Source organism: Nuphar pumila, chromosome 5, assembly GCF_984573655.1.
Source record: "Nuphar pumila chromosome 5, dmNupPumi1.hap1.1, whole genome shotgun sequence".
In the NCBI taxonomy this organism is placed as follows: domain Eukaryota; kingdom Viridiplantae; phylum Streptophyta; class Magnoliopsida; order Nymphaeales; family Nymphaeaceae; genus Nuphar; species Nuphar pumila.
This window is the reverse complement of record NC_143253.1, coordinates 3752372-3766214: the sequence shown is the minus strand read 5'-3', so window position 1 is coordinate 3766214 and position 13843 is coordinate 3752372. Positions and strand designations below refer to the sequence as shown.

The 13843-nt window shown below is 41.1% G+C and overlaps 1 protein-coding gene across 1 annotated transcript; it reads right to left on the bottom strand.

Moving 5' to 3' along the window:
* Window positions 1-11354: 11354 nt before the first annotated feature.
* Window positions 11355-13627, bottom strand: LOC149836512 (WAT1-related protein At5g07050-like). Its single transcript, XM_090007028.1, has 6 exons — window positions 13337-13627; window positions 13174-13236; window positions 12912-13028; window positions 12557-12812; window positions 12121-12431; window positions 11355-11756 (listed from the first exon to the last, which is right to left on the bottom strand). Exons 1-6 carry the CDS (start codon window positions 13537-13539, stop codon window positions 11486-11488), a joined length of 1221 nt encoding a protein of 406 aa, XP_089863154.1. The 5' UTR covers window positions 13540-13627; the 3' UTR covers window positions 11355-11485.
* Between the last annotated feature and the right edge of the window lie 216 nt (window positions 13628-13843).

Below are 13843 nucleotides of genomic sequence, written 5' to 3'. Positions count from 1 at the left end.
CCCATGTTGGTTCTGTTGTTTCCTTCCACTGCACTAGGTACTTATTCGCTTCGCTCAAGTAGTTATCCTTGTGACGAAGGATCTTACTGAGGTGCCTCTCGGCCCGTTGTGTTGCCGGGGCCCTCTACATGATGGGAGCACATTGTGACACGCTGCGTTCTGGATCTCTATTGTCTGGATGAAACTGCTTGAGGTTGTACATGTGGAACACCGGGTGCACCTTGAAGTCTGGGGGCAACTACAACTTGTATGCCAGCTTGCCCACCTTCTTTGTAATGGTGAATGTCCTTTATACTTTCTGAGCAGTCCGCGGTGCTGCCCGTGCGCCTTGGATATAATTTCACCAACACTTGGTTCCCAACTTGGAACCCAGCGGGCAAACGATGCTTGTCCGCCCACTTCTTCATTCTCTTTGCCGCCTTGTGTAAGAATGCATTCACCAACTCATTCTGCTTGTGCCAGTCGCGAACAAACTGATAGTCAAAGGATGACCTTCATTTTTCTTATACGACAAGAGTGCGCAGGGTCAATGGTTGCTGCCTCGTGGCTATCTCAAATGAGTTGTGACATAAAGACTCGCTCTTTTGCACATTGTAACAAAATTATGCCACGTTAAGGAGCTTTACCTAATTTTTCTAATTGATACTAACAAAGTGCCTAAGGTACTGCTCAAGTATCCCGTTGATGTGCTCTGTCTGCGAATGAAAGCTTGTTGAAAACAACAAATCAGAGCCAAGTAGTCGAAATACTTCACGTCAGAATTTGCCTGTGAAGCGAGCATCGCGATCGCTCACAATACTCTTTGGTATGCCCCAATGCTTCACCACATGCTTTACAAACAACTCTGCAGGGCACTCATCTGAAGCTAGGATGAAGGTGACATGCTTTGAGAAATGATCCACCACAACCAGGATGAAACTGAGGCCTTCTACCTTTGGCAAACTAACAATGAAGTCCATGGAGATGCTATCCCAAGAACGTTCTGGAATTAGTACAAGCTCAAGGAGACCGCCAGCCTTCTGGTTTGTCCCCTTATCTTGCTGGCAGATGAGGCATGTTTGCACATACCCTTCCACGTCGTCCCTCATCTGCGGCCAGTAGTAGCCATGCTCAAGGAATGCTAAGGTCTGCTCCTGACCAGGATGGCTGACCCATAGTGTATCATGGCACTCCTTAAGCAGTTCTCGGTGAAGGCTTTCCTACCGCGGCACGAAGACACATCTCCCTTTTATCACGAGGAGGCCGTCCTGTAGCCAAAATCGCTGAGTCTTTTCTGCCTGCGCCAGAGAAACAAGGTGTTGTGCTATCGAATCCTGCTGCATCCCTTTGTAGATGCGATTAAACAATGCACCCTCCAAATACACTTTAGAAGACTCCAAGCGCGCAACTGCCAGTTCAGCCCTACGGCTCAGGGCATTCGCCACAACATTGGTCTTTCCAACCTTGTATTCCAAGGCAAAGTCAAACTCAGCCAAAAATATTTGCCACCGAGCTTGCTTGTGCACCAACTTCTTCTGTGTCTGAAAATAGCTCGTAGCAACATTGCCCGTCTTAATGACGAACTCAACACCCAAAAGATAATGCTGTCAGGTCATGAGGCAATACACGGTGGCAGTCATCTCACGTTCATGCACCGTGTAACACCTCTCCGCATCCTTTAGCTTACGACTCTCATATGCGATCAGATGACCGTCTTGCATAATAACTCCGCCAATGACAAAGTCTGAGGCATTCATGTGGACTTCAAAGGGTCTCGAATGATCAGGCAGTCGTAGCACTGGCTTCCTCACTAAGGCTTTCTTCAAGCTGTCAAAGGCATCTTGACATGCTCTTGTCTAGAGTCATAACCGATTCTTCTTTAACAAATCAATGAGGGGCGCAATAATGAGGAAATAGCTTTTAATGAAACGCCGATAGTAGTTTGCCAAACCAAGGAATGACCGCAACTCTGACACTTTGCTTGGCGAAACCCATTCCTGGATGGCCCTTATCTTTTGCCCATCCATACGCAGCACACCACGCCCCACAACGTGGCCAAAAAAACTTATCTCCTCCTGCCCGAAGAGACAATTCTCTCGTTTGACATAGAGGTCATTCTCCTTCAACACCTGAAACACTGTTCGCAAGTGCCCGACATATTTCTTCATGTTGCTGTTGTAGATCACGATATCATCCAGGTAGACTACCATGAACTTGTCTGAGTAAGGATAGAAGATCTAGTTCATTAAAGTCGTAAACGTGGTTGAAACATTTGTCAACCTGAATGGCATTACTAAGAATTCGTAAGCACCATAGTAGGTGACACAAGTTGTCTTCGACTCGTCACCTTCAGCAATCCTCACCTACCAGTAACCCGATCGCAGATCTAGCTTAGAAAAGATACAGACATTGCCTAGCTGATCGAACAAGTCTGCTATTAGTGGCAATGGGTATTTGTTCTTCACCGTGACCTTGTTCAAAGCACCATAATCTACACATAACCATTTAGAGTCGTCATGTTTCATATGAAAAAGGACTAGGGTGCCAAATGAGGCTTTCAATGAACGAATAATGCCTGCGTTCAACATCTCGTCTAGCTGCCTGCACAACTCCTTCAGCTCAGCTGACCCCATGCGATATGAAACCATTGTGGGAGGCTTCACTCTCGGGGTCAACTCAATCTTGTGGTCGACCTCACGCCTTGGTGAAAGATGCTTTAGCAATTCTGGAGGCATCACCCCCTGAAACTCCTTCAATAGTGGGGCTAGGGTCGGCAACACTGCTGCTTCTACCTTTCGTTCTTTTGTGCACACAACAACTAAGAATGTCTGCTCCCCATGCTTGACACCCTTCTTCAACTGCATCGCTGATAGCACTGAAGACTTATCTTTCTGCATAAGGCACTGCACTGTGTGGGACATGTTTGGCCCCATAATCTTCAATGTGTTAAACTTTGACAACATCATAACATTCTGGCTTCGCAGAAACTCCATACCCAAAATCATATTGAAATCGTCTAGGGGCACCACAGAGAGGTTGACTTTACCGACCCAATTCCCCACTTGGATAGCCACATCTCTTGTTTCACCAAGGATGAGCTTGGCCTCAGACTTTACCATTTTGACGATCCTCTGCTTTGGTCCGGGCTTCAAGCTCAACTGCTCTGCCTCTTCCCGCGAGACAAAGTTGTGTGTGACCCTAGAGTCTACTATAGCTGAAGTAGACTTTTCATTCGTAATGACTTCGAGATACATCAGTTCTTTGCAAACCTGCATGTTCTCAACTGCGCAACTTCTAACTGCGTTGATCGACCGCATGACTCCCATCCATGGTTGTATAGTCTCAGTGTCACTGCATTCTACCTGTGCAGCGTTGGCTTGCTCGTCATCCTTCATGAGGTGCTTTGGGCACTACTTGGCAATATGTCTATCTCCACAGAACTAACATATCATAACCACACCATTGTTGTTGTTGTTATACTTTGGGTAGTTTTGTTTCTTGTCAGATTGATGACGTGTCGATGCCTCACCTTTGTCATCGCACCACTTATCCTTCTTGCCTCCGTGGTCAGGCTTCTTTCAGACTTTGGTTGATGGGGTGAAAGGCTTGCGCTGAGTGTCAACTAAGTGCTCGACCGCCACATATTTATCTTTCAAAATACGAGGGTTGCTCCTTTCCACTTTAGACTGTGCCCATGACTGAAGTTTCACAATGAACCAGTTGAGCTTGTCGTCTTCTGGCATGTTAGGCACCTCCAGCATAAGCTTCTAAAATGTTCTAACATAGTCTTGCAATGAACCAGTGTGTTTAAGCTCACGAACCATTCGGTACGCTTGCCTCTACGCATTCCTCGGCATGAAGTAGTTTCATAGCTTCATTTTGAAGTCGTCAAAGGTGTCTATCACACATTGACCCCTCTCCATGTCACTGCGCTTCCGCCTCCACCAAGCGATAGCATCTCTATCGAGTAGAGTTGTTGCAGCCTTAATCCTCAGATCTTCAACGATCACATTCTGGATATCCAAGTAGTCTTCTACTTGGAACAAGAAGTTCTCAATGGCCTTGCTGTCACGAGAACCATTGAATTTTGTGGGTCTTGGCACATCAATCCTTGATGGCCTCTCACCATTTTCGTCATTCAGGGTCACCATCCACTGCAATGTACGATTCTTCAACTGAAGCTCCCCTACTTGAGTCTGCAAGTCGGTCACTATTGTCGTCAACAAAGTGATCTGTTTCACTAACAAGATCACCTACTCTTGCAGGCTCACCACCACATCATTTAGTCTATCGAATGATTCAACTGCGCTTGAAATCACTTCTTCGTGTGAAGTCACATCCTCTACTAACCTATTGACAGTTGCAATCAACTTCTCTTGGCCCCGAGGTGAATCCATCTTCTTAGCTTCAACAACTGCCTTGTCTTTGATGTTGTGTAAGTTTTGATAAGGCGCCACGATGTCCTTCTCACAAATCGCAGCCTATCGGCGTGTCTATTGACACAGACTTCGGAGTCCCTTTCTCAGTACGAGAACGGGCTCTGATACCACTTGTTACGAGCCTATTTACGAGAGAGAGAGAGAGAGAGAGAGAGAGATAGAGAGAGAGAGAGAGAGAGAGAGGAAGTCGTACCTCGAAGACGAGTCTTCTCTCTCCCAAAATGAATCTCCTTGCGCAGAGACGGACGAAGAAGTGGGGAAGAAATACTTGACTCGTATTTATAGGCGGCCCATGCTCGTTATGGGTCTTCCCCCGATCTGGATACTGTGAGATTCAAACCAACGGTTGAGATTGAATATTGGGTGTGCTTCTGCACTCCCACACTGACAGTCAGGATTCACTCGGATTGTGCTTTCTCTTCCCCATAATCCACCGTCGGATCTCGCTTCCGATGGACAGGTCAGCAATAGCTACGACTTATTCCACCGCCCTTTTTCAATAAGCCAGCGCGGTGCGACAGTCCTTCTTTACCGCCGCAAACCTACTTGCAAGCTCGCTTGCCAATCGTGAAAGCTTATAATCAGAGTGCAAGAAAGCAAGAGAGAATAGATGGAGAAGAATTGCAATCACAAGAAGCAATCACAATGAGGGTGAACAAAAGAAAGCTCAACACATTTAATTCATTCACAATTTTCCCCACAGGCTATTACAGTTCAAGTATATGGGTTGCCCCTTTGGGGTATTGATTCACCTGAACTGGGCAGCTTACATCAGACTCAATAAAAACAAAACAGACTCTTACAATGTAAGTTGCAAGGGAACGGGGACAATGTAACCTACTAATGCATTGAGTGATCTTTAGCAACTAAAGGACTTTTTATGTGGGGTTAGTGAAGATTGCATCCTTTGAGCCACTTAGTTCCCTAAAATGCATCATAAGAATTGATTAAGCAATTGATGGGTTGTTATTACACTTTTTTTTTTATTTATAACTCAAAGAAACTGCTCTGGGTATGAAGACCTGATCACGCTGGCTCAGCCTGCCATACCTACAGTTGTCGGGCCGACAACGTAAAACTCCAAGGCTAGGACCCCTGTCCCTGGGGCCTATGCTATGCATTGGCTTGCGCAAAGGAGCGACGCCCATGAAAATAGAACCCTGACTGCCGATGGGTTATTATTACACTTAGATAGAGATATTGATGATCTTACGAGATTACTTGCATTTCTTTGGTAAATGTGAAGCCTTTTGAAGTTCTTTTTACACATGTGAATCAAAGCACCTTTACAGGCATGATTGCACTTTGGTTTAGGAGGTGGTCGATTAAAATGACACATGCACACGCTCATATACAGAACAAAAAATGGCAGCATTCTAGAAACAGACCAATAGCACCACCATTAAAATTGGCACTGCTATTAAGAGTTCCTCAAAAGATTATGATGCCAATAAAGGGGATGTAGATGGGGAATACTCTTTTCTAGGGATGCACATTGAACCGAGCTGGCTCGAGCTTGGCTTGGTTAAGCTCAGCTTGAAGCTTGTTCGTGTTTTATGAGCTTGATAAGGCTCGGATACAAGTATATAAATAATATATTTGCAATTTTATTTATCTTTAATATGTGTACATTATTTTCTCTGTCAATGACTAAAATGTATACTTTGGCTTGGGTTCAATACTCACTTTAACAATATTTAAAAAAAAATGTTTTTTTTGGGACTGCCTTGAAGCTTGGTTCTAGGCTCCAAGCTTGGACAGATATATTTTGCACCGATCCGAGTTAGAACAGCCCAGCCCAGCCCAGCCCTGGCTCGGCTGGTGTGCATCCGTACTTTGTACACAAGTGGCTGCAATATCCACTAATGAAGCACATATTATTGGCTGAAGCATAAACAACAGAAGATAGCTACGGTGGGGGTGATGAATTTATGAGATGCTATAATAGTTTAATCAAATGTTATAAAGATGATTTATCAGAATGAAATCTATAAGGAGAGCATAGAATTTATCATGATTAAGCAACCTCGATTCCCCACGTCTTTAAGTCGATGTACTAGTGCTAGGGGGCACCTAAATCAACTTTTCATGCCTTGTATTCTAATAAGGAATACATCTTTAACCAACTTTTTCATATCCTAAGTACTCCCCTCCCTTAACCACAAGGTCCACAACTCTCTCTCTCTCTCATGTTTGTGCGTATGTGATTAAACTTAAAAAATGTGGAATTGCCGACTCCAAAAGCAATGAGCGTTGCCCTTTATCATGCTTCCAGAAAGAAATATCATTTCCTTTTTAGCACTTTCTGTGCTTCAACATATTATAATTTTGTGTAAGGAACATGCAAATCAATTAGCTCTCCACCTTTAAGCTTTTGGATTCAATATTCCGTGTTTGGGTGACACACTTTGATGGTGAGGGGTTATTCTATGGGTTTCACTACACGACCTGATACGAGTGCATGAATCTTTATGGGTTAATGTTGAGAGCGTATCGTGTCAAAGGCTGGGTGAGATTAGCAGAGTTTACAACCACAAACCCCATCCCTCTGTGGGTCCCACTTGTACCATTAAGCAACTTAATAGTGTTAGGGAGTAATGGGTACATGCTAAACCCATTTGGTGCTAAACCGCGTGCTAAATGGGTGTTTTCGGGTTTTTTTTCATTTTATTTTTAAATTCTAACTGTACAGATGTGATCTATGAAGTTGATTTCATAAGGATCATCTCTTGAAGTATTTGATTCCAACACATGGGTGGGTTTTTATAAAGTTCAAAAAATCAACCGTCCAAAATCTTTGCAAATTTTGGAGGCTCCAATCATCATTTTTTTGATCCGAGTGTGGATTCTTAGTAAATTGACCATGCCCAACATATTTATGGGGCCAAAACCGCATAAAAAGCATAGGAGAACCCCGAACAACCCATTTAGCATGTGGTTTAGCACCAAATGGGTTTAGCACTGACCCATTTTTCTAGTGTTGGTACTTTAATGCATTTCTTCGTAAGTACTAGTAAGATGAAGACTTCTCAACATCCCTTTGGTGGCGTGGTGTGTTGGATTAGCAACACATTAAACAAAACATTGAGAAAATGGACAGCCCAATTCCTTGGTGGAATCATGCGTATGACCAGTTAGCACGCCAAACCAACAAGATACCCCATTTCTCTCTCTCTCTCTCTCTCTCTCTCTCTCTCATAATATATGATGAATGGAAATAAGCCAAAGCATTACGGAAAAGTGATGCTCCATTAAATAAATAAGAAAATGCAAAAGCGTTCCCGTGCTGCATGTCATGCACTATTCAAACATGGACAATGGATTTGCACAAACGCCTTTTTGAATACTGTCTGATTCGGACCAATGTTTGCTTCTTCTCCAACTATGGTCCACCAAGATTATGTCATGTATCGGCATCATTTGGATGTCTAGAAGTACCCATGCCCCATGTATTTGGGCATGTCCAGTACAGAGAGATCGAGAGATCGAGAGAGAGAGAGAGAGAGAGACTATCTCAATCATTTAGTACCAAAAACAGCATAAAAAGGCTGCCAATTTGTAATCTTAGAATCATAATCACACTCTTTTTCGGGAAAATATTGGCGATGAAATATCATGCATTTTGAAAAATAATATCTTGAGAAAATCTGGAAAACTATCATTATGTAGTATATAAATAAAATATAAAAACATGAAGACAGTAAAATGTTATTTATCACGTAATGATCAGGTTTAGAAAATATTGTAGCCTTGTAGGTGACATTTTCAAAACATTTAGGCTTTTCAGTATAATATCATGCTATGAAAATATCGCAATAGTTTCAAAATAGCCGTGATATTTATTACTATTCTTAGAAGTTTTTTTTTTTGAGAAATTATTCTTAGAAGTTAAAACGCTGAATAATTATTCGTGAAATAGTTTTTTTTTTTAATTCTTTAACTTTTAGTGAAAAGAAAGAACAACAATGTGCTAGAAATAGCATTGTTCCTCCTACTCTTTTGTACTATTAACTTTTTCTTTTCTTTTTCTGGATAGATAAGAAGGGGTTTTGGCAGACGCCACCCGTCATACAATAGTACAATTGGGAACACTTGTAACGTCAGAACACAAAGTGACGTGCACTAACTCAAGTTTCTCTTGGATTGAAGCTAGTGCATGTCACCTTGTGTTAGGACGTTGCAGGTTCAAAACCCAATGGTATAGTTGTATAACGGGGAGCTATAACTGGTAGGAGTCTTTTTAACTTCAGCTTGCCTTTCAAAAAAAGAAAGAAAGTCAGAAGTTTTTTTTTTAATATTTACAAGAAAAACTCACTCCAAGATCAAAGACCTAGCCGCGTTGGCTCTGACTGCCATACTTACAATCACTGTCCTGACAGTGTAAAACTAACTCCGTGGGCTTACCCCTTGCCCAGATAGTCGCCAAGCTTAAAGCCAGAAGTTAAAGTTGAAACATAGAAAAAGCATGTGCATCTCTTCAAAGGGTTATCCTATGGAGGTAGATATCGATTGTTTTAGGCTGGAATTGTGACGGGAAACATAACGGAATGAAAGCCACATGTGAAGTGAACTTGGTACAAATTTTTTTGTGCTAAAACCAAAGTACATTTATCGAATATTAACACATTTCAACACAAACTACAAGATTACATACCATATGGTGTTTGTAACTTTCTTAATACATATGCCAAAATTTAGATATTGCCATGAGGCCCACTTGGTTTCAAAAATAGGTTTGTAAACGGTCCGGATTTGGATTGGATGTGATCGATACCATATTCGACTAATGGGATGTTTACCAAACAGATTCAAATTCGGATGGTGAAAAACTCATACCAAATCTGTTTTTTTATAATTTAATGGATATCCATCAGATTCAGATATTTGTTGGATTCAATTGCAAAAAAAAACAAAACCATATCCACATCTGATTACAATCACATACAACTAAATGGAATTGAATTCAGGTGGATATCTGATAAAATCCGATTCATTGGCATCCCTACTTTGCTATAAAGAAAGAGCCGAACTGGCTTTCAGAAAAAGAGAGGATATCAGATCTGGTCATATTTTATATAATTGATTCTGCACTTATATTCAATCTCCACCGCACATCTCAGTTGATGGAGATGTGGGTAGGTCTCATTATAATGTTTTCCAAGTGAGATGTGCGCTGGAGATTGAATATAACCAACCATTAGTGATATACAATATGATCTCACCTGACCCTCCACAACTTTTAGTTGACCTTATTAGGCTCCTTTACTCTTTTTTTTTTTGAGAAATGCAAGCTGGAGTTAGGCAGACCCCACCAGTTACATAACATACCATTGGGTTTTGAACTTGCAACGTCCCAACACATGGTGACGTGAACTAACAGCTCCTACCAAACAAGCGATTCCTTTACTCTTGTTATCAAGCTAAAAGGTTTGACGTGCACTAAAAGATTCTAAAAAAAAAAAAAGAGCTTGCAAAGAAAAAGTCTAACCAGCTGAATGGTGCCACGTGCAAAGCTGTGGCAGTTTTTTTTCTTTGTCTTTTGTTTAGTTCCAAATGGCCCCTACTTTTTTACAAGAGGCAGCATAATACTCTACTCTCATGTTCTCAATTATTCTAACTAAGACCCTAAATTTAAATCGAAAAAATGAAAAAACTCTAACAAGATATTCTGTATGATAATCATGTGAATGTTCTATAATTCCGAAAGGGCAAAATCAAATGTCAACTTTATAAGTAGCTAAGATACAATGTAACAAATATTATTCTCACGAAAAACATGTCGAGGGATTTTTTTTAAGGAAAAAATCTTAGAAAAATATCAGCATATATGTGTGTATGTATCTATGTATATATAAATCATAATATATATATATATATAAAGATATTGCAAAAATTGTTTGTATTGTGTAAATATTGAGAAAACAAAATATTTTAAAAACAGGTGGTATTTAATTTGTAAATATCATTTTTGGGATATTGTATTGGAAAATTGCGATATTTTCGAATTATCATCCATACTAGATCAATGGCCCGTCTTTATGGACTGGGCAATAAAAAAATTAACCTTCAGTCCAAGTCAAGATAATGATCATAAGATCAGTTACCTAGAATAAGAGCACACTCTCCTTTAATGGCTGTCTCAGAAAACCACCCCATACAAATATGAACTTTTAACAAATAAGATTTGGAAAGCGCCTAATGAATCCCATACTTAATGGGTTTTAGAATTTGGTAACTTTTAAAAATATCTACAATTTCTCTAATTTGGCTATTTTTTAATAATTGGTATTTTCTCTCTCTTATGGTAACGCTAAATTATCTATATTTAACTTTAGTAACTCTTAATATAATCCACAATTTTAATTTTGCTAATTTTGACAGGATTTACTCTCTATCGTGCGTGAGGGGGGCATTATTACAAAATGGTTTTAGAACTTAAAAATGACATTAGAACCTAATAAAATCTCTATGTAATTTTTAAAAAGACTCTAAAGCAAATTATTTTGGCCCACCAATTCCCTCTTCCGTCTTTAAGAAGTAAGATTTGTGACATAAGCAAGGAAGAATATTTTCACCATTTGATGTGCGGAAGGATATGTTGGTCACTTCATGAGAATCTTGTGTCTTTTCTTTAGTGATTGCCTACTGTCATGTTTGTCTTCCATGGTTCTCACTACTCACTAGATTCTTCTTTAATTTCTCCCTCATTTGTAAGCATGATGATGTTAGTTACGGTTAAAGCAAACTCTTGGAATCGGATGCAAGAAGGGGTTGGGGGATTCGAACCCAGAAACGTGGTCTCAACTGGCACCAACAGCCAACAACTAGACTCAGTGCCACTGGAATAATTAAAGAACAAGAGAGGAGGAAAAAAAACCAAAATTCCAAGTGGGGAGCAAAAGTATTCAAGAGTTGTTTTCATATTTTTCTCAACCAGAATATGAGTACACAAATCTAAAAACCCTTTCAGACAGTCCAAAAAAAAAAGAGCCCCTTCTAGTGGGAGGTACCTAGAGGAATACACCATCCTCTCTCTCTCTCTCTCTCTCTCTCTCTAAGTTAAAGTGCTAAGCAGTTGGTGCTTGCTTAGGCTTTGTGTGTTCTTGTGGCATTGAGAGGACAAAGGAGTTCTCATAAGACAGCTTTGCTGCATTTGCCTTCTCCAGATCCACAACATTCATGGCTGTGCCCTCAATCTGACCAACTTCCTCATCATCTTTTGCTGGGATTGGCAGTGCTGCTGCTGATATCTCTGCAGCTTTGGCTGACTTGCTGTCTTTGTATTTACCCCACAAGACAGAGTATAGGCCCGCAACAATCAATATGGCTCCAAGAACACTGAAACCATAAAAATATTTTTCATTAGAAAGACTGGAATCTGAAAGCATAAGTTTGATTTTAACGTTAGAAAATATATGTAAATGAGATTATTTAGTTGAGAATGGTAAATAATGATCATTGCAAGATACTATAGGGTATGTTTGGAAAGGTTTGAGGAAAAAAAAAGCTTTTAAGAAAAACTATACAAGAAGGCTTTTGTTTTCAAATGTTAAAAATGATTTAGGCGTGCAACAATTAAATAAAATATAATTGGAATATGGAATTGGAATTTGAAAAAGGCATACCCCTAACAAATATTACATCAGAAAACACACACACACACACACACACACAAAGAGGTCATGTGGGAATATGGAATTACCCTCCAAGATAAATGACTTCTTTTAAGATAAAAGAGCCCATGATTGCAACAATGATCATCATGAGAGGGCTAAAGGCAGTTGCAAAAACTGGGCCCTTTTTCACCATAACCAGCCCTTGCACGTAGTAAGCAACCCCAGAAGCAATGATCCCAGCATAGGCTGCAGCCAAGAGGTTGAGATCCCAGCCTATTTGCCACACTGATGGTTTCTTCTCCATCACAAGGGTGACTGCAATGGACTGCAGGGTCCCCATAAAGCATATCAAGGCTGTAAGAGAAAGCTGAGCAGGGTACCTCTTCATTGTTATTGCCTGCCACCCACAGCCAAACAAAAGGCTTAGAAAGAAATATTTCCCTCAAATTTGTGTTTTTTATCTTTGGATAATGTGGGGAATGAGATAAAAAAAGGGTTTAATATATCAATTGCTCTTCTTACCTGTAGTATGAAGAAAGCAGCCCAAGCAACGCAGGCAATGATGAGAAAGATAGAACCCTTGAACCAATCTTTGTCTTGTGCCCCTGCTGTGGTGTTGACGTCTGTGTGTGTGGCCATTGGATGGACATGCTTAGACCATGGCAGCTCAACAATGGGCCCTTTGTACAAGGTCATCAGCATAGCCCCTGCTACTGTCACCAGTGTTCCTATCACTTTTGCTTGGCTCCTGAGCTTTTTCAGGTGTACTTTTTCCATTCTGACATGAAACATAACAATTACGTGAAGCAATCAGTTTCTCACTCCACACACACACACACGTGCGTGTGCACATGCACGCATGTGCTAAATATTTTACCTGCATAACAAGGCCATGACAAAAGTAAGTGCAGGCAAAATATTGCTCATGGCACATGAGAAGGTAGGGGATGTAAACTTCAATCCAGCATAGTAAAAGTTTTGGTCAATAACAGGCCTGCCAAAGACAAGGTAAATATACTATTAGATACCACTTCAATCTTTCATGATATGGTGCACATATATGAAAAGTAATGGAAGAATCTTACGTGCCATGATGCTCAAATATAACAAATAATAGAAAGAGAGTCCTTTTATCTCACCCAAGAGCGCCTAACACGAATATCATTAGGAAAGTTGAGAATGTCATCTTTGGTCTAACTTTCCTGCATGAACATGCAAAACAAGCCGATCGATGAGCAAATGATGAATTCTCGACCGTTGGATCGAAATATTCTCACTAGTTGTTTATTCAAATCATAATACCTTTCCAGGAAGATAGCGAACGGAGCCATGACGGCAGTAGCGAAAGCGTGGCGATACACCACTAGCACATAGTGGCTCATTCCCCTGTTTAGGGATACCTTAGTGATGATATTCATGCCAGCATAGCCGAATTGAAGCGATGTCATGGCGATGTAGGGCTTGCTTGCCTGCAGCAGGTTCGAGCAACAACCTCGGCCTGCCATTTTTTCCGGCGAAGAGTTGCTCGAAGCACTGGCACACACACGCACAGAGGGGGGAAGAGAGACAGGGGCCAAGGAGCACTAGGAAGTATTCCACAAGTGACTCCTTTGATTAGTAAGGCAAGCCAACGCACCTATTTATATGTATATGGTGACGCTCTCCAAACCATGAGTGAAATTTTATCCATACTGTGTGGGGGGCCCACCTCGAGGAGAAGGAGAGAGCACCATCTGATGTGGCACCAATACAAGCTGTTCTTACTTCTTAGTGGGCATGTGGATCCAGGTTGTAGGGCCCCCTTCAATT

Excerpts from the sequence above, each read along its gene's own strand:
- LOC149836512 (XM_090007028.1), bottom strand. The coding sequence starts at position 13,539 with ATGGCAGGCCGAGGTTGTTGCTCGAACCTGCTGCAGGCAAGCAAGCCC. Across the intron at positions 13,237-13,336 it reads TTCGCTATCTTCCTGGAAAG|GAAAGTTAGACCAAAGATGA; the intron begins GTATTATGATTT and ends ATGTTCATGCAG. Across the intron at positions 13,029-13,173 it reads TTCGTGTTAGGCGCTCTTGG|GCCTGTTATTGACCAAAACT; the intron begins GTGAGATAAAAG and ends TGTCTTTGGCAG.